The 21,345-nt window shown below is 36.8% G+C and overlaps 1 protein-coding gene across 1 annotated transcript in view; it reads left to right on the forward strand.

Moving 5' to 3' along the window:
• The first annotated feature begins 2,263 nt into the window (after positions 1–2,263).
• Positions 2,264–21,345, forward strand: part of RTF2 (replication termination factor 2) — a 79,475-nt gene continuing 60,393 nt past the window's right edge. Inside the window, exons 1-4 of the mRNA XM_074210314.1 lie at positions 2,264–2,411; positions 18,088–18,182; positions 18,474–18,567; positions 19,746–19,885. Of these exons, the coding sequence (XP_074066415.1) occupies positions 2,343–2,411; positions 18,088–18,182; positions 18,474–18,567; positions 19,746–19,885 (398 nt within the window). The 5' untranslated portion in view covers positions 2,264–2,342. The remainder of the gene's footprint in view (positions 2,412–18,087; positions 18,183–18,473; positions 18,568–19,745; positions 19,886–21,345) is intronic.

Genomic DNA, 21,345 nt, shown 5'->3' on the forward strand with positions numbered 1-21,345 from the left:
CTAAGCCTGTTTTTTGGGGTGCTTCCTGAGCTTTTGGGACACTCCCACAAGGGTCTCAGTGTGTGAGGTTCTGTCCTCCCTCCTGGTCTGTGAATGACCATAAGTGCCCCCCTCTGCCACGGGGCTGAGGTGGGGGGGCCCTGTTGTTCTATGGGGGGGGCCTAGACTGGGATCAGGATCTGAATGTGTTCAGAGCCCCAGAGTCCTGTTCCAGGGGCAGAGGACAGAGCTGGGCAGTCTCTCTCTCTTCACTCCCCTCCCTCAGCTCAATGGGCTCATGCCCTGGAGGCTCCTGCTTACCACTTGCTGTGTGCCATGATGGCTGGGCTCCACGTGCTCACTCTGGCAGAGGTCCCCCGCTGTTCCCCCACTTTGTGCTGGTGCTCCCCGGGGTGCAGCTCAGGAGACTCCCTCGCTGCTGTGAGCCACGGCTCCCAACGCCCTGGGGCTGCCTCCAGGAGGCTGAAGTTCTTTGGCTCTGGTGGGCCACCCCTCTGGCTGGCCACGGGCCACCCCTCCGACCCCGGGGAGCAGAGCTTTTCTGCTCTTTTCCAGGTTACCTTGAGTAGGAGAACTACCTCACTGGGTCCCTTTGTGGGTTCTGTCTCTCGAAAATTTAGTTAGAGTCCTTAGCTTATGAGTTTTATCAGAGAGCTCCTAAGACTCAATCCCTTCACGTCACCCTCTTGGCTCCGCCCCACAAACGCTATTTCTTTATCTTCCCTTACTTCTCTTACTTCTCAGTCTTTCGAGAGTTGAGATGCTTGTCTTCCTTTGAAGCTAGCTCAGTGTGGGGTGGGTCCTATGACTGCAGGAGATTCTACTTATTCCCTGGTTACTTGTCTTTTTTGTGGAAAGTCAACCTGCTCTGGGGAAGCATGATTCAACAAACTCTTCTACCCTCACTATCTTGCTGCTTCTCCAAAGAACTTAACCTAAGAACTTTTTGAAGTCATCTGTGAACTTTTTTCTTTTTGGCAAGGCAATAGGGTAGTGACTTGCCCAAGGTCACACAGCTAGGCAATTATCAAGAGTGTCTGAGATCTGATTTGAACTCTGGTCTTCTTGACTCCAGGGCTGATGCTCTATATACTACCACCTAGCTGCCCCTACCTGTGAACTTTATGTAGCAACTTGTGAACTTCTTGTAAGTCACTTGTGAACTTTATATAGTAACCTATGAACTTTTTGTAATAACCTGTGAACTTTTTCCGGTAGCCTATGAATTGAAGTTTAAGTCTTACCTCCCTGGAGGAAAAAAGTACTTGTTTTCTCTCCCAATTGGAATGCAAGCGCCTTGTAACTAAGGAATTTCATTCTTGTATTTTTATTCCTAGTTTAGCAAAGTGTAGCTTTACAGTAAGCAACTTATACTTACTGATTTTCTTACCAATTCTGTGAGGTAGGTAAGAGTTGATTATCATCATTTGGATTGTAGAATTTCATAGTTATAAGAACATTAGAGATCCAACCAATTTTACAGAGGAGAAAAACAGAATCAAAGAGGTTCGGTGACTCATCTAAAATCAAAGACAAGTAGAGGCAGAGTCACAAAGAAAATCCAATCTCTTCATTTTCTGTCCAGGGTTCATATGTTCTTTATTTTCTATTTCCTATACACACTCTATGATCAGCGACTGGTAGAGCTCAAGACCACCTTCCTGAAAATAGTCCAAGAGTTCTCAACCTGAAGCCCACGGACTCCCCGAGTTCTCCGCCCGAAGCCCACGGACTCCCCGAGTTCTCCGCCCGAAGCCCACAGACTTCCCATCCCTATTTTCAATAGCCTCTCATTGAAATTTCCCGTATCCTTCCATTTATCTGTTCTGGGGAAAGGTTCCCGGGCTTCGCCAGCCTGCCAAAGGGTCCGTGAAGGACCCCGGGATTATTTTACAAATGGAAAGAAACGAAAAAGTCGGGGCTGGGGCGGAGGTCGGGCCTTAGTTTAGCCAGATCAAGGCCCGAAGAAAGGGAAGTACACGAGGTCTCGGAGGAGGAGGAGGAGGAGGAGGAGGAGGAGGAGATTAGCCCCCAGGGTGGGTGGGAGGGAGGAAATCACGGCCTTGACCGTGGGCGGATCTGTCAGAAGGAAAGAGGATCAAAGGGAAGGTGGGGAAGTCTGCCGCTTCCTCCCTCCCCGCCCAGCCGCAGAAGGCGGGGCTCTCGGGCAACGGTTTCTACAGGAACTAGAGTTTCACCATCGAGCTCCGCCCCCAACGCCGAGCGGGGTCGTCATGGCAACGGTAGTTTCTTGCGTCATCTCAGAGCGCCGGAAGTTCCGTCCGCTGATTCTGGCGACGAGCGGTAGGGCGGACTGCGGAAACCGATACAGCTGAGGAGAGATGGGCTGCGATGGGGGAACCATTCCCAAAAGACACGAGCTGGTGAAGGGGCCAAAGAAGGTGGAGAAGGTCAGAGCCGGGTCCTGGTATCAGGGAGGAGAGTCTCGTGAAGTGTCACTTCCCAGGGAAGCCTTTGGGAGGGCAGACGCGAATGGTTTGAGGCCGGAACTGAATAACCCCCCCTCCCCTTTAAAGTATAATTTCCTTAATGACGGCCCCCCTCGTCCTTTGGGATATCCCCTACTTTTTTATCTTTCCTTATGGAATGACTCCCCTTTCTTGACTTACAGACGTGCCCCCAGTTTTCTCAATCCTAAAAAAAAAATAAACGGCGCTTATTTTGCTCTCCTCCAGTTGACGTGGTGTATCTCTTCCTTTCATAGCCAGATTCCTGGAAAGAGTCATCTAAAGTCATTACCTCAACTTCCTCCCTGCCCCTCCGCCCCCCATTTCCCAACCCTTTCATAATATGGCATCCAACCCCACCAGCACTAACTATATTGGAACTTCTTTCCCAAAAGGCACCGGTGATTTCCTTAATAACTGAAGTCAAAAAATTTCCATCAGGGCTCGTCGCCTTTGATCTCTGTTGTTTTTGACACTGCTGAGCACTTCCCTTCTTGAGTACTGTCTCCCATCTTTTCTTTCAGAACCTTCCTCTCTACTCTGTCTCCTCTTGCTTGTCTTCTTCCTAATCTTCCATAGGACTGTCATTTGCTATTAGTGTGGGTGTTCATTCAAGTCTTTACAGGAGAGGCCCATTCTCTGTCCTGGGCCCTATAATTTTCTCTTCGTCTCTTGATGATGTCATCTTCTCTCATGGATTCAAGTTTTCATTCTGCTTATGACTCCTAAATTTGCATATTTAGCTTCAATTTCACGCAGGATTCCAGCTTCATATAGTAATAGCTAAAGTTTGTATACTAAGTACTAAAGTGCGGTAAGCACTTTACAATTATTTTCTCATAAGCACCTCAAACAATCCTGGGAGGTGTAGGTACTATTACTGTCCCTGTTTTACAGATGAAGAAACTGGGGCAATCAAGAGGTTAAGTGACTTGCCCAGGATCACACAGCTAGTAAGTGTCTGAAGCCATATTTGAATTCAGGTCTTTCCAATTCCAGGCCTCATGCTCTCTCCACTTTGCCACCAGCTGACTCCCACATCCACTCTCACACCCACACCTTTAGTTACCTACTGTCCATGTCCATTTAGAAATCCTTTAAACATCTCAAACATGCAGTTTCCAAGGTGCAACTTCTTTCCCTCTAAACATTCCCCTCTCCAAACCTACCTTTTTTTTCTGATAAGAACACTGCTATTCTCCCAGTTATCAGGGAAAATTCATCCAATTCATCCTTTACTTTTCCTCTCCCTTAAGTCCCTTATCTGATTATTTTTTGCCAAGTCTTGTTTTTTAATTGCCTTTGCCTCTGCTCTCTTCTGTTCTACTCTTAGCCTTAATTCAGACCCACAACACTTTTCATTGAAATGTAATAAATTCTTATTCACCCCAATTTCATTTGTCTCCCCTCTCCAATCCATTCCCCCCATAGCTGCCAAAATCAGCATCCTAAAGCACAGATATTTTATGGCCAAGTCACTTTCACATTCAAGATTATCAGTGGCTCGCTTTTACCTTCAGAATTAAACACAAGCACCAGAACCTGGCATTCATGTACCTCTGTAATCTGACTCTGACTGATTTTACTAGTCTTATTTTACAGTATTCCCATTCAAGCAGTGTTTTTTTCATCCAAACTGGGCTACTACTGGTTACCCAAACTTGACATTGCATAAACCATTCCCCATGCTTGGATCTCTCCTTCATCTCTGCCTATGAGAGCCTTGATTTTTCTTCAGGTCTCACCCTCAGACACCTCCTCTTCTGTGAAGTCTTCCTTACTCTTCTTCCACTAATTACAAATGTTTTCCATATTCAAATTACTTTGTGTGATCTGTGATTATGATGTAAGAGTAAAAGCTCAAAAGCAGAAGCAGGGACATTTTTGTTATTTAGTTTTAATATACCCAACACAGTTCATTGCCCATAGTAAGGGTCCAGTAAATGTCTGTTGAATGTCCAGGTGATGTAGATAGTGATAGTATTACCACTTTCATTTTACAGAGAAGAATCTAAGATTCATAGAGGTAGAATGATTTTCCCATGATAGAAGTATCAGTCAGCAGTTTCAGTTCAGTTACCTGTGCTCAGTATTAAAGAAGCAAAGATGAAAAAAATTAATAAGCCATATTCTGAAGGAGCTTATATTCTATTGGATGTTTGAACAAATACACAAGTAATTGATAAATGATAGAGCAAGAAAAGTGCAAAGGAGAAGTATTTTGTCTGGAAAAGACCTATACTAACAAATAATTCACAGACACATAAAGAGGACAGTGATTTGCTCAAGGTTACAGGAAATTATCAGCAGAATTGAAACTCAAGCTCAGTTTTCTTGGCTTTTAGTTTAGTGGTTTCCACTGTGCTTCTTCAGGCAAACTGCTCTGAAGTATTTTAGGAAAGGTTGCTTTCAGCCATGTGTAGGGAAGAAGGGTTTGGGGAGGTGGAACTTCATAGAGGAAGTAGTACCCAAGTGGGCCTTGAAGTAAGGAAAAGGCAACAATCAATGAAGATGAGTAATAGGAAAAATCATTCCTGGAATGAGGGATCATTCAAAGGGATGGGCAAAAGAATGAATAGAGATAAAGTATTTGGCCACCCATAGTATATTTAAGGGGGAAAGAAACAAGTATTTGTTGTGCTTTCTATGTACAGGCACTATGCTAAGAGCTTTTCAAAAATTAAATCATTTAAATCTTCGCAGCAAACCCTCTGAAGTAGGTGTTGTTGATCCTTACTTTAGAGTTGAGGAAACGGAGGTAGGCAGATTAAATGACTTGTCCATGGTCACATAGCTAATAAGTGCCTGAGACTAGATTTGCCCTCAGGTCTTACAGACTCCAGACCCAAAGGCTTTTTTTAAAAAAAAAATTATTGGGGCAGCTAGGTGGCACAGTGGATAGAACACTGACCCTGGAGTCAGGAGTACCTGAGTTCAAATCTGGCCTCAGACACTTAATTATCTAGCTGTGTGGCCTTGAGCAAGCCACTTAACCCCACTGCCTTGCAAAAGAAAAAAAATTAGTGTATTTTTTTCCTCAGTTAAATGGAAAAAATTATTTTCAACATTTAGAGGTTTTTTTTTTAGTTCCCAATTCTCTCCCTTCCTCTCTTAATATCCCCCTCTTTGAAAAACATTTCCATATTAATCATTTTGTGGAAGAAAACTTGGAAGGTGGGGGCAGCTAGGTGTGGCACACTGGATAGAGCACCGGCCCTGGAGTCAGGAGGACCTGAGCACAAATTTGACCTCAGACACTTAATAATTACTTAACTGTATGACCCCCGTTGCCTTGCAAAAAAAAAAAAAAGTTGGAAGGAGGAAAAAAGTTTCAGTCTCTATTTAGATGCCATGAGTTCTTTCTCTGGAGGCAGATAGCATTTTTCATCTTGAGTCTTTCTGGAATTGTTTTGGATCATTATGTTGTTAAGAATAGCTAAATTATTCACAGTTTTTTCACCATACAATATAGCTGTTACTGTGTACAGTGTTTTCATGGTTCTGCCCATTAAACTCTGCATCCAATCATGTAAGTTTTTCTAAGATCATCCATCCTACTTGTCATTTCTTATAGCAAAAATTGTAGTTTATTTCAGTCATATATCATAACTTGTTCAAGTTATTCCTCTGTTAATGGACATATTTCCCCAATTTCCATTCCCTAGTCAGCACAAAAAAAGAGCTAGTATAAATTATTCAAATAGGTTCTCCACCCACTCTTTTTTAAAAATTTAACTCTTTGGAATAGATCTAGTAGTGGTATTATTGGATCAAAGATTATATACAGTTTTATAAATCTTTGAGAGTAGTTCCAAATTGCTCTCTGGAATTTTTAGATCAGTTTACAACTTCACCACCATTGCATGTTGCTCAGTAACCCAATTTTCCCATGTCCCTTACAACTTCATTTCACTTTTCTGGCATATTAGTTACAGATGACATCTCAGAGTTGTTTTAATTTGCATTTCTCTAATAAGTAGTGATTTAAAGCATTTTTTCATATTTACTATAGACTTTCTTTTTTCTTTCCTTTTTCTTTAGCTGAAAATTGCCTGTTCAATATCCTTTGACCATATATATCAGTTGGGGAATGACTTGTGTTCTTTTTTTCAAGGCAATGGAGATAAGTGACCTGCCCAAGGTCACAGGTAATTATTAAGTGTCTTTGGCCTTTTTTGAATTCAAATCCTCTTGACTCCAAGGCCAGTGCTCTATCCGTTGGGCCACCTAGCTTCCCTGAATGACTTTGAAACTTGAGTTAGTTCTCTATATTTTTGAGAAATAGACTTATATCAGAGATACTTGCTAAAAAATTTTCCCCAGTTTTCTGCTTTCCTACTGATGTTGGTTGCATTGGTTTTCTTTTTAACAAACTCTTTTTTAACTTAATATAATCAAAATTAACTGTGTTCTGTTTTATAATGTTGTTTATCTGCTGTTTGGCCCTAAATTCTTCCTTTATTCATAGATCTAATGGTAAACTATTTCATGCTCCCCTAATTTTCTTATTGTTTCTTCCTTTATATATATAAATATATAGAGTTGTATCTAGTTTCTGCCATACTGTTTTCCAGTTTTCCAGTAGTTTTTGTCAAACAGTGAATTTTTCTACCACAGATTGGCTATTTAGGTTTATCAACACTAAATTATTATGTTTATTTACTAAAAGTATTTTGTATGTAATTTATTCCACTGATCCACTACTCTTATTTCTTAGCCAATACCAGATGCTTTGATGATTACTATTTTATAAATACAATTTGAGAACTAGTATGACTTAGGCCACCTTCCTTCACATTTTTTTAAAATTAATTCCCTTGAAATTCTTGACCATTTATTCTTGCAGATGAATTTTGTTATAATTTCTCAAGTTCAATTTTTGTTAGTTTGGGGGGGTATGACATTAAGTTGATTAATTTAGGTAGAATTGCCATTTTTTTATATTGATTTGGCCTACCCTGTTGTTTAAATCTGACTAATTATATGACTTTATTTGTGTGAAAAGTGTGTTCCAAGGTTTTTTTCTTGAAATCCCAGTATCTTTAGCCACACCACAACCTAGCTGTAGTTAGGATACTCTCATTACATGAGATATGTTGGTTATATTGGAGCCAGATTGTGTGTGAGTTTAGTAGACAAAGTATGTTTGAAAGATTACTACTATGAATACTTAGATGGAGGAGATTAAGTCACCTGGCCAAGGGATACTAAATTTTGCAGTGCAACTTGCCACCTCTGTCCACCCTTCTCTACTTCTAAGAATCCACAGATTTATGTGGAGGGGTAATAGTGATATCCACAGCAGGGGAAAGACTGAGTGAAGGGACTTTGGATGCAGTCCTGAACAAGAAAAATAACAATGCCTTATATTTGTTTAACTTACCAAGCTTTTATTATTTTGCATCTCATTGGATCAGTGTATAAAAATGAAATGAAACCAGTTATCTTCTTGATATAGTGAGAAAAAAACTGATTCTGACCAGGAATTTGAATCTTGACTTTGTCACTCACTATATAGTGTGATCATGGGAAAATCTTTCAACTGCTGAAGGCTTCATTTTTCTCTTGTACAAAATGAGGAAGTTCAATTTGATGTCAGCTCAGGTCTCTTTCAACTTCAACTCCAATGCATAACATTGTAACCATGGAGACTTAGGATCATAGACTAATCCTTGACTTTTCTTTTCCTTCAAACCCCAAATAATATATGTACCTGTAAGTTTGATTTAAATCATCATGTTGACCTGTAATTTATAAAATAAATGCCTTTATTTTAATAAATCATTACTGTGTTAACAGGTGTCAAATGCATGTCTATTGAAGTTATGTGACTGTGGCTACAAAAAATGTTTGCAAAAACATGTACTATCTTGTGGAATAGATGGAGAGGTCTTAAGTACTTAATGTACTTAAATTAAAGAGGTTTTGAAAATAGTTGAATGTCTGAACCCAAATTGTAGTCATTAATTCTATTTTGAAATGATGTTTTTAGTGGAGTTCTCTAGGAATGTAGAGTCCTGTGTGCTTTAACATTTTATCACTTATTTGGATGTATATGTGACATACCTATCATATTCAAAACTGTTTTTTTAACAAAAAAGTGTTATATTTTGATCAAAAAACAAATATTGTTGTCCCTCTTATTGTATGACAGGAACTATTAAATAGACCTTGATAGACAGTGTTGACTCTTAATACATGAAATGTAATAGGAAGAAATATAGTATGTCCTACATTTTAGGTTAAAAAAATAAATTTAACAGAACTGAAAGTTTTAATGAACTCAAAGTTCAATTTGAGTTGGCAATGTGACAGAGAAACCCAAAAACTAATGCCATCTTATGCTGCAATAGGAGTGTTAAGTGTTCACAACAAGAAATGTGTTAATACTGCTGTCTGACATATTGGCAGCTAGTGTAATGGATAGAGCTCTGAGCCTGGAGTCAGGAAGATCTGAGTTCAGCTTAGCCTCAGACACTTATTTGTTGTGTAATCCTGGGCAAGCCATTTCATGTATTTGCCTCAGTTTTTTCATATGTAAATAACACCTACCTCAGAGGGTTGATGAGAAGATCAAATGAGATCATAAACACAGATTGTCTAGTACATAGTAAAGGGAATACAAATGTTAGCCAATAATATTATAATGGATGGCCACTTTTTGGAGATGTTTAAAGGGTGTTGTATGATTTTTTTAAATGTCAAGAGCCTTCCCATTTCCCCCTTCAAATAATTTATTTTGTATACTGAGGGTTGAGAATCAGGAGAGGGACTGTAAACAAAGATTTAAGTTTTGTCAGGGCTGATCATATATAGACAAGTGATATCTAAACAAAATGATCCAGAAAATTTTGAGGAGGGAAAGAATACTTTCAATTGAAATTAAAATCTATGTAAAATTGACATAGCAAGTAAAAAATCATTTGTATAATCTCAAGAGTTTGGAAGAGCTTAGAGGTCAGTCAGTTCAGACTTTTTTTTTTAACTTGAAAAACATTTATTTTTTCTGGGGCTTCTTTGTCAAACATTATTTCGAAATTTTCAAGTTTTTTTTTTAATGGAGAAGAATCCATCCAATTTATCCAGATTGTTATGAGGTGGGTAAAAGGCATCTACTGTTGCCTGCATTTCACAGAGAAAGAGACAATGGAAATTAACTGGCTTTAAAATTCTGTGTGAAGTCAAGAGGCAACATTGCATACAGGGGAGAAAAGCAAACTAGATTCAGTGTTGAGGATCTGGTTTGAATTCTCGGTTTCAAGCACAGATCTAGAAAACTACCCAGCTGTTGACACACTTGAACCAAGTCAGTGGTAGACACTGTATTCTCAACTAGAATCCCAACTGCCACTTATCTGTGCACTGGACTTTAGTGTCTGTCTTTGTCTCTGTCTCTGTTTCTGCCTCTCTCTCTCTCTCTCTCTCTCTCTCTCTCTCTCTCTCTCTCTCTTATATATATATATATATATATATATATATATATATATATATATATATATATATGCATCTCTACCTTTACTTTCTTTGCCTTGTAGATATGTACTGATCTGTATTGAATGCTGACATTAAGAAATTTGAACACTGTCTTAACTTTAAAATTTTTGAATTTTAAAATACATAGCATGGAATAATATTTAATAAACAGAGGCATATCACCTATGATAAAGTTTCAGGAACCAGAAAAGGAGAGTGTGGGGCAAGAGGGCTTTTTTGATATTTCTTCTGGAAGGGGTTTTTTTGTGATTAGTTTTTGAGGTCCATTGAACTATTCATTTTTCTTGAACTTGTCATCTATTGAATGACAAGTATGAAAGTTAAAAAGTAGATAGAAGGGGCAGCTAAGATGGCACAGTGGATAGAGCACTGGCCCTGGAGTCAGGAGAACCAGAGTTCAAATACGGCTTCAGACACTTAATAATTGCCTAGCTATGTGGCCTTGGGCAAGTCACATAACCCCATTGCCTTAGATAATTTTTTTTTAAGTAGAAAACTGAGGGGTGGCTAGGTGACATAGTGGATAAAGCACTGGCCTTGGAGTCAGGAGTACCTGGGTTCAAATCCGGTCTCAGATACTTAATAGTTGCCTAGCTGTGTGGCCTTGGGCAAGCCACTTAACCCCATTTGCCTTGCAAAAACCTAAAAAAAAAAAAGTAGAAAACTACTCTCAAAAGATTGGGAAAGGAGATTGATGTTAGGGGCATGGAGGCTTATATAGCAGCTTTTTTGCATGTTGAGAAATTAGCTATATGAATTGGGTATTATTCAGAATTTTGTTTTGTGTTTATATTTTATAGTACTTTAGTTTATAACTGTCCCCCTTAATCCAAATTTAATGGCATGATATGCCCCCTGGTGGACAAATTATGTGATACATTTATTTTAATTGATAGTTATTTGGGTTTTTTTTTCAATTAATACTTTTCCAATTACATGTTATAAAAGTTTTTCAACATTGATCCACATGCATATGCATATTTTCAAGTTACATAATTTCCTTCTACCTCCCTTCCTGTTCAACATGTTTACAGACCAGTCATTTTTGGTATGAGGAATTAGGATTAAGGGGAAAAGAAAGAAAACCATGAAATAGGAAAGAAATACATGAGAAAAATTTTTAGAAGTGAATGTAGTGTTCATTCATATTCTGTAGAGTTTTTTGTTTTGTTTTGTTTTTCTTCCTCTGGATGGGGATAGCATTTTCCATAGCTGGTGTACTAAAGTCCTAGCTCTCAGAACTGCTGAGAGGAGCCACATACATCAAAGCTGATTAGCTCACAATGTTGTTAATGTGTTCTCTTGGTTCTGCTTTATTTTGTGTTTTTAATAGACACTTAGAAGTTATACTGAAAGCAAATGATACTTATTTACAATAATCTTTAAAATCTGCTATTTTTACCACTTTTTTTGTTTTTATACACTTTATTGTTTACTTGATTTTATGAGGTTATTCCTATGCAAGACAATAGTTTGTTATAAAGATTTTTTTTCCTTAACATTTAAAAAATTTTTTTTACTAGAATATTAGTGAGAGGTTATGAAGGTTTGAACTGGGATGTGTTTTGGGGAGAATGGGATGGTGTGAGAATTGTGGAGGCAGGATCAAACAAGATTTGGCAAGTGAACAAAAATATTTAGAAGCTTTCTTTGTAAGAGCAAAGAATTGGAAATTGAGGAAATGACCGTCAATTGGGGAATGGCTAAACAAATTGTGGTCTATGAATGCAGTTGTTGCATTGTTACAGCCCCATTATTTGTAAGAAATCATAGATAAACTTCAGAAAAGCCTGGAAAGACTCAAATGAACTAATGCTGAGTGAAGTGAATAGAACTAGGAGAACACTGCACACATTAACAGCAACATTGTGATGATCAATTATGATGGACTTAGTTCTCCTTGACAGTATAATAATCAAAGACAATTCTAAAGCACTTTTTTCTTTTTCTTTCTTTTTTTTTTTTTGCAAGGTAATGGGGTTAAGTGGCTTGCTCCAAGGCCGCACAGCTAGGTAATTATTAAGTGTCTGAAGCCAGATTTGAACTCGGGTACTCCTGACTCCAGGGCCCGTGCTCTATCCACTACACTCTAAAGGACTTTTGATGAAACAATAAAGTATATAAAAACAAAAAGGTAAAAAGAATAGAAGATTTTAAAGATTATCAGAAAATAAATATTATCATTTGCTTTTCAGTATATGACTACCATTCCACATCCACAGAAAGAACAAAAAGCTGCTATTTTCCAATTTAAAATTTTGTTTTATGCTTTATGGGTTTTTTGCCCTGTTGTATTTTTTGTTCTCTTTTATTCTGATTCTTCTTTCATGGCATGATTAATAAGGAAATATGTTTTACATATTATACATATATAACCTATATCATTAATTTCTGTCAAGGGGAGGGGGCTGTGAAGGAAGAGAGAAAGGAAAATGTGGAACTCAAAGTCTTACCAAAAAATGTATGTTGAAAACTATTTGCATGTGGTTGGAATAATAAATTTTAAAGAAAGTTGACAAGTGATTAGATACATCAGACGAAAGTGAGAAGTTGCAGATAACTTCAGAAACTAGGTGGCATATTGAATAGAGCACAGGACTTGGAGTCAGGAAGACTCAGGAGAACTGTCACAGAAACTTACTAGTGTGACTCTGGGCAAGTCATTTAACCACTCCATGCCTCAGTTTCCTCATCTGCAAAATGGGGATAATAACAAAATTGTTGTGAGGATCAAATGAGACAGCATATGTAACATGCTTTGCAAACTTTTAAGGTGCTATATAAATTCTGGTTGTAATAACACTAAGGTTGAAAATCTAACTGACTAAAAGACTGGTTGTGATCTCCACAGTTTTGGAAAATTTAGGAACAGAAGGTGTTTGAGGTATTGGGGAATTTGAAATGCCTGTGGACTCTTTAGTTCAAAATTGCTGAAAGTTAGTTATAATGCAGGACTATAGAGTTCAGGAGAGATGAAAGCTGCATAGATCTTGGAATCATCTGCATAAACATAATTGAACCCTTGGGAACTTGTGAGATCACCAAATGAGAGTGTAGAGAGAAAAGACTTAGGGGATACCTACAATTATCTAATATGACATAGTTGATGATCCAGACTAAGAAGGAGCAGTCAAAAGAACTGAGAAATGTACGAAAACCTAGAAAGGAAGCAGAATCTAATGATCCTAGTGACAAATGCTGTAGAGATGTTAGGAGGGACAAGGATTGAGAAATGCCATTAGGTTTGACAATTAAAAGTTCCTTGGTTACTTAGAATAGGGAGTTTCAATTGAATGGTAAGATCAAAAGCCAAAATACAGAGGTTTACAAGAGAGGGAAAAGAGAAAAAAGAGACACTGAGCATACATAGGTGACTTTTTCAAGAAGCTTAACTAAGATGTAGAGGAAAGATATAAGTTAATAAATAGAGTAGAATGATAAGATCAAATGAGGGTTTTAAAGATTAGCAGGAAAGCAAAATTTATGATGGTGACAGTCTTCTGGAGTTCATGGGTACATATAGAGCAGTTGTCCTTGGAAAGAAGAGGGCCACCTCCAAGATCCTTTTAAGCTCAAATATTCTGTGTTTCTAAAATTCTAAAATAATGTCATTATCCACCAATCAACAAGTATTTATTAAATAATTTCTATATGCCAAGCATTTTACTCTGTGCTGAGGATAAAAGTACAGAAATTAAATAATCCTTACTCTTCTAGAGCTTACATTCTAGTGGGGGAAACAAATACATATAAGTATATACAAAATAAACATTTATTTGCTACTGGGGAAGCAAATCCTGTGGAGAAGGGCCAGCCATCTCCACTGGTTGCCAACTAATTGCCACATACGTGGCAGACAACCCAGTCTTAACTGAAAAGCACCAGGCACCCTCAGAGAGAGATAAAAGTCAGTATATGCTATCAAACCACCACTGCTATCCTGGCACTATCTCCCGCCGGACCCCAATGTAGATAGCTCAGAACCCTAAACATAAAAGCTTGCAACCACATCTGTTGAAGACCCAGAAAACAAAGTTCTCTTCACTAAAGACTTTGGCACTGTCAAAAAACAGTCTGGTTATTATCATTGGAAAAACATTAAAGAGTAGGCATTACCAACTTTGCCACTACTTCCTAAAGATGCTGGGACATTTGCTGCTGAAACCTTCAAGTGTATTGTCTCCCCCAGTAGAATGTGAACTTCTTGAGACCAGGGATTTTTCTATTTTTATTCTTAACATTTATCAGTGTTTTGCACATTGTAAGCACTTAACAAATGCTTCATTCATTCATTCATTCAAAAAATGAAGAGAGTAAAAACAAATACAAAGTAGTTCAGTATGGAGAGAGTTCAAGTAAGGGCATACCATTTAGTAGCTGGAGGATCAGAAAAGGCTTCATAAAAGAGTTGTGCTTAAGCTGTATCTTGAAGGAAAAGAGGGAAATATATGAGGCAGAAGTGGAGAAGGAACATCATTCAAGGCATGGGAAACAGCCAGTACAGAGGCACAGAGATAGCAGATTGAGTGCACTGTGGGAAGACTAGAGAGATCATCAGTTTGACTGCATTCCAGTGAAGCTAGAAAGGTTATTGGGCTCAGGATGTGAATAGTCAAAAAGCTAAATGGAGGAATTTATATTTGATTTCTTGAGGTAATAGTCACTAGAGTCAATAGGTTAAATGTGCATTTAAGGAAAATTTCTTTGGCAGTAATATATAGAATGGACTGGAATGGGGAAAGATCTGGAGCAAGGACACCTTTTTGAAGGACTATTGCAATAATCTCAGGGACAGCTGATGAGTGCCTGAATGAAACTGGTTGCTGTAAAAAGAAAGAAAGAGGGAATCAGGAAAGACAGATGTTTTGAAGGTAGAAATGCCAAAATTTGTCAATTAATTGGATATGTGGGTGGGGTGGATGAGATATTAAGCATAATGCTAAATTTGGGACCTGGAAGGATGGTAGAACCTTTCATAGAAATAGGGAAGTTTGGAAGACAAGAGGGTTGGGGGAAGTTTAATTTTAATTTTGGGCATATTGAGTTCAAAATTTTTGAGATATATTTCTAAAATATTTAGTGAATTGTATCAAATTTATATGTTTACAAACCATTCTCCAATTGATAAATGGTTAAGGATATGAACAGTTTTCAGTTGAAGAAATTAAAACTATATATAATCATATAAAAAATGCTCCAAATCATTACTGATTAGGAAAATGCAAATTAAAACAACTATGAGGCATCACCTCACACTTATCAGATTGGCTAAGATGAGAAAAAGGGAAAATGATCAATGTTGGATAGGTTGTGGGAGGATTGGGACATTAATGCATTGCTGGTGGAGTTGTGAACTGATTAACCATTCTGGAGGGCAATATGGAACTATGCCCAAAGAGCAATAAAACTGATCATACCTTTGACCCAACAATTCCAGTATTAGACCTATATCCAGAAGAAATCATAAAAAAATTGGGAAAAGTTCCAAAATAGTCATAGCAGCTCTTTATTTGTAGTGGCAAAGAATTGGAAATTGAGGGGATGCCCATCAATTGGGGGGTGGCTGAACAAGTTATAGCATGTGAATATTGTGGAATTCTATTGTTTTAAGAAACCATAAAATGGTCAGACTCTAGAGGAAACATGGAATGAATTACAGGAATTGAGACTGAGTAAAGGGAGCAGAACCAAGAGAACACTGTATAAATTAACAACATTATGAGTTGATCAACCTTGATGGATGCAGCTCCTCTCAGTTCAGAAAGCTAGGACAACCTTATTAGACTGGCTGTGGACAATTATCCCCACCCAGAGGAAAAAAACAAAACACCAAACAAAAATTTCTCTTAAGTATTCCTTTCTATCTCTTTTTTCCTTAATCCTAATTTCTCATACAGAAAATGACTAATCTGTAAACATGTTTTAATGTGTTTGTACAGTATTCACCAGACTATTTGCTGCTGAGGAGAGGAGGATGGTAAGGGAAGGAGGAAGGAAATTATGTAACATAAAATATGCAAATACATATGGATGAATGTTGAAAAACTTTCATAACATACAACTGGAAAAAATAAAATATCAATATTCAAAGTTTGAGATATTGCCGAGACAGTTCTAAATGTCTGGTAATCAACTAATGATGCAGGACTGAAGTTAAAGGAGAAAAATAGGTCTGGATATGTAGAGCTGAGAGTCTTTATAGGGTATTGTTAAGCCCATGTGACATGATGAGAAAAGTTACCAAACTTTCTGCAGGTTACCAAAAGAGAAATTGTAGAAAGAGAAGAGGGCTTAGGTCAGTAACTTAGGGAACATCCACACTTAGGGGTTTGATATGATATGGTGAAACAGCAAAGGAGATGAGAGGAAAAAAGCATTCAGGCAAATAGGAAGAGAAACATGAGAGTAATGCCATGAAAACTCAGATTGAAGAGAGAGTTCAAGGAAAGGGTTGGTTAGCAGTGTCAAATGGAGAAGCTAGATTAAGAGGATGAGGCCTGAGAAAAGGCTATAAGATTTGGCAATTAATAAATCATTGGTGACTTTGAAGAGATTAGTTTCCATTAAGTGATGAAGTTAGAAGCCTAATATCAAAGGATTGAAAAGTAAATGAGAGGAGAGGCAGTGAATATAGACTGATTTTTCTATTAGTTTGAATAAAGAAGGGAAGAGAGAAGATATATATATATATATATATATGTATATATATATATATATATACACACACACACACATATATATATACATATAATATATAATAGCTTTAAGGAAGTAGTTGTGAGAGTTTGAGGATAGAGTAGACTTGGTCAGTTTGAAAGGCAGTAGGGAAGGAACCATTAGATTGGGAGAAATTGAAGATTCAAGTGAGTGAAGGGCAATCTATTAAAGAAGAGAGAAAGGGAGAGATCAAATGTGCTCGTAGAGAAGTTGGTCATGGCAAGGATGAGCTTTCTCAGTGAAAAGGCGAGATCTGCTGAAAAGATAGAGTAGGGAGGGAAAGTGAGTGAGATTTGAGGAGAGAAGAAAAGATTTAGAAAAACATCTGTGGGGAATGAGAGAAAGATTTTAATTAGGAAGAGATAATGCTTCCATGAAGGCCCAGTTGGCTAACATGAATTAATAATGTACTTATTTGGCACAGTTGTGTTACTTCTTTCAGTTCCAGTTAGTTACCTGTGAAAAGGAACAGGAGGGGGCAGCAAGTTGGCACAGTGATAAAGCACCACCCCTGGAGTCAGGAAAACCTGAGTTCAAATTCGGCTTCAAACACTTAATAATTATCTAGCTGTGTAACTTTGGGCAAATTGGTTAACTCCATTGCCTTGCAAAAATAAAAAAAAAAAAACAATAAAAAAGAAAAGGAACAGAGGAGGAAGAAAAAGGTCTGGAAAGAGATGAGCCAGAGTAGAACAAGGAGATATAAAAGCAGAAGAGAATATGGAGTCCAAATGGATCAAAATTGGAAAAAAGGAACTCAAAAAATATCTGGAAAAATGAAGGAATTTGGATCTGTCAGTGAAGAGGAAGAGTTGATTTAGGAGGGATGAAACATAGGACATGGAGTTATAGAAGATGATGATCAAGATAGAAGAAAATCAGAGTTTCTAATTAAGGAAGTGAAATACTCTTAGTGATAAGAATTCATGTGAGACCATCCTGTGTGTGTTTGAAGTGGAATTATGAAGTGAATAATAAGAAAAAAATCTGAACCACATACCAAACAAAATATGTAAATAATTTAAGAGCAAATGTATCATATGTGTGCAACAGTGAGGGACAATTTTTTGGCTGTCTGCAATGGAGAATACCATCTGTATCCAGATAAAGAACTGTGGAGTTTGAACAAAGTTCAAGGACTATTCCCTTTAATTTAGAAAAAAAATCAGCTATCTTATTGTCTGATCTTGTTATCTCTTAGACTTTGTTTCTTCCTTAAGGATATGATTTCTTTCTCATCACACTCAATTTGGATCAATGTACAACATGGAAATAAAGTAAAGATTGAAAAATTGCTTTCTGTTGGTGGGGGAAGTAAGATTAAGGGAAAAATTGTAAAACTCAAAATAAAGAAAATCTTTAATGAAGGAAAAAAAGTATCATGTGTTTTCTTTTTTTCATTTCTTAGGTTGACAAAAATGCTGAATTAGTGGCCCAATGGAATTATTGTACTTTAAGCCAAGAAATACTAAGAAGACCAATAGTAGCTTGTGAACTTGGCAGGTATGCTTATGTTATTTGAATTATTACTCTCATTTTAAAATGAATTTGAAGAAAATTTCTATTCATAAAGAGAGCTATTATCCATTTATAGATTATCCTCAGCAGATAGCTTCATTCTGTTATCCATTTTTTCCTCTAAGCATATATCTATAGCATTTTCTTCAAGCCTGATCCTTACAAAAGGCCCACTTTTAAAATTGCCTTCCTTGTACACATTATGCATATCTAAGTCTTTCATTAGACATATTTTGTTGACTATAATTATAATAATTTCACTTCTTATTGTTACAGACTTTATAACAAAGATGCAGTCATTGAATTTTTATTGGACAAATCTAACGATAAAGCCCTTGGGCAGGCAGCAGCTTACATTAAGAGCATTAAGGTAATACAAATAATTCTGAAATAATTTAAGGGTCACAAATGTTTGCTTTGTAATTTGTATACTCAAAGAGAGGAATCATAAGGGGTAGGTTTCTGTAATAGCTTCTCTAACTTACTATGTAATTATAAACAAGCTATTTAAAGTCCTTAAGCCTCAGGTAATACATTTTTAAAATGGGCATAATATTTGCCTTCTCTAGATAGTATTTGTGAGGGATTGAATCATATAATTATTGTCAAAAAATCTTTTAAAGCAATAAACTATCATACAAATAAATGATAATATTTGTATCTTTAAAGGACAGTTTCTGTTTTCTTAGATGTGGAAAATAATTTCATGGAATTTTAGATCTGAAATGAACATAAAAATTATAAAATGATTCTCTTTCATTTTGCACATTAGAAAATTGAGGTTTTAAGAATTCAGTGACTTACCTTAAGGTCACACAGCTAGCCAGTGGGATTATTGGGGTTTGGATGGTCTTCTCTCAGACTGCTCTTTTTTTCTATCATGTCTTGCTCTTATATTTTAATTTGCCTTGTGGAAATTATTATTACTGATATTTCCTTTGCAAAGAGAAAAAATTCTTTATCATTGGTGATTAATGTAGTTTTTATTTCAAGATTTAATTTTTAATTATGCAAGTTATTTCTTTCAAGACAGTAAAATAGTACTTTGCATCTCGCAAGCATTCAATATATAAACTGAATTAGGCTAAAAATTGAAATAAAAATTATCAAATATTTATTAGCTCATCTGTGGATAATTCCTTTCATAACTTTAGAATAATATTCTCTCCAGGTTTAGAGTTACTTGGATAATTTGATTCATTCATTGATTTCAGTAACATTTAATATGCAATTAGGATGTTCCAAATCTGTTATTTACTGGTGATACAAAGAAAAGACAAAATAATCCCTACTCTCATTCCTTTGGAGATAGGAAACAGCACACAAACATTAAGTAAATACAATATTTTTTTTTTTTTTGCGTGGGGAGAAAACACTAGCAACTGGAGAGATCAGGATAGTCCTCATGTAGGAGATGGCTTAAGAAAACTAATGATGAATGAAAACTTTGACTGGAAAGGGAGTGAAAAAATCATTTCTGTGTTGGTTCTATAAGGAAAATAATTGATATATAAACTGATTGTTCAAAATGTTGATGGTTTTTCCTAGAATGTGACAGAATTGAAACTCTCTGATAATCCAGCCTGGAGTGGTGATAAAGGAAATACAAAGGGTGATAAATATGATGATCTTCAGCGTGCTCGATTTATTTGCCCTGTTGTAGGTCTAGAGATGAATGGTCGGCACAGGTCAGTAATTAATAAAGTCCTGCCTTTGTCTTCTAAAGGTGCTATTGAGTCACATGTGGGTATTTATTACATTAATCTCTTTGTGATGTAACTTCTCATTCCAGTCAGCATTCTGTTGTAGGAAAGTCTAACATGGGATTTTAAAGAGATCTTTTTATATTTTTAAATGTTCTCTACTGATGCAGTAGTTCCCATGTGTGAGTTTGGTTGCCTGATATGCTTGACCCTGGGAAAGGAAATAAGGGGCAAATGTTTCCCATATAGTGAGTCTCTTTTCCTTGTAATTACAGCCACAAATTGCCACAGTTGGGAATATGTTATGGAGTGTGTGGTTGATGCATTGGCTCTTTGCCCAGAAGATAGTGATAAAGAAATAGTGTGGAATTTTTTTTCATTTCAGTACTTCAAAGACAGTCATATCTTTCATCGTGTGAATATTCTTTCCACTGACATAGATCACATCCCCTCTAATGAATTAGTCGAATATCTTTTTGAATTGCTGGGGGCAAATACCTTCATAACCTTTCGACCAGACTGTTGACAAGACTCTTTGAACTTCCTTAGGCTTATCCTTGTACAACTGACTGAATGTTTTCAGCTTAGTAAGATAACACCATAGTATGTATTGTGCTTAAGTTTTTGATGACTCCAGTCACCTCCCAACCACTGTGAGGCACTGAAGTTGGGCTTTAATGGAGAACCTTGATTCATTGAAAGCTTAGTATCATAAATCTTTTAATCTAGATTTGTATTGTTGAATTCATGTTACAGTTGGCAGAGTGGGCATGTGAAATACTACAACTTAGTACAAGCAAGACGTTATGAAGAACTGAAGTAAAAGATGTTATCAAAAAATATAAGAACAAAAAAAGATGTATTGAAAGCAAAGTGTCTGGTTTTATGAACAGACTTTGTGTTCTACAAGTGTTAAGAGATAACAAGAGAGAAACTATAAAAATGAATGTTGACACATAATTGGAAAAAATAAATTTAAATAAATACTGGAACAAAAAAAAAAAAGAAAGAAAAGAAATAGCCAGAAAGACCTTCAATCCATAATGAGTGGATTCCCTGTGGTAAATTTAAGGGAATATGATAACATTCACATCTCTCTTTGAAAGGAATGCCCACATCAGTGAAATTACAGATCTGTTTTAGAAATATGCAAGCCTTTGATAAAAGAAGAGTTTTCTTTGTCTTCTTTCCTTAGGATAGAGGTAACTGATTTTTTTTTGTATGAATTCTTGTTATATTTTAGGCAGTGAATACTGTGCTCAGTCAAATGTTCCTTCACAATCAACAATAAAGAGCTTGTGAAGAATTTTCAAGCAACAGCCTAGTCTGACATTTCAAAAAAATTATACTTCAATTTGGATTTACAATTTAGACACAGTTCACATTACAACTACATTTTCTGTACAAGGAAGGCAATACCTTTTACAACTTTGGAAGAATTCAAT

This window comes from Macrotis lagotis, chromosome 1 (genome assembly GCF_037893015.1).
Source record: "Macrotis lagotis isolate mMagLag1 chromosome 1, bilby.v1.9.chrom.fasta, whole genome shotgun sequence".
NCBI classification, from domain to species: Eukaryota; Metazoa; Chordata; class Mammalia; order Peramelemorphia; family Peramelidae; genus Macrotis; species Macrotis lagotis.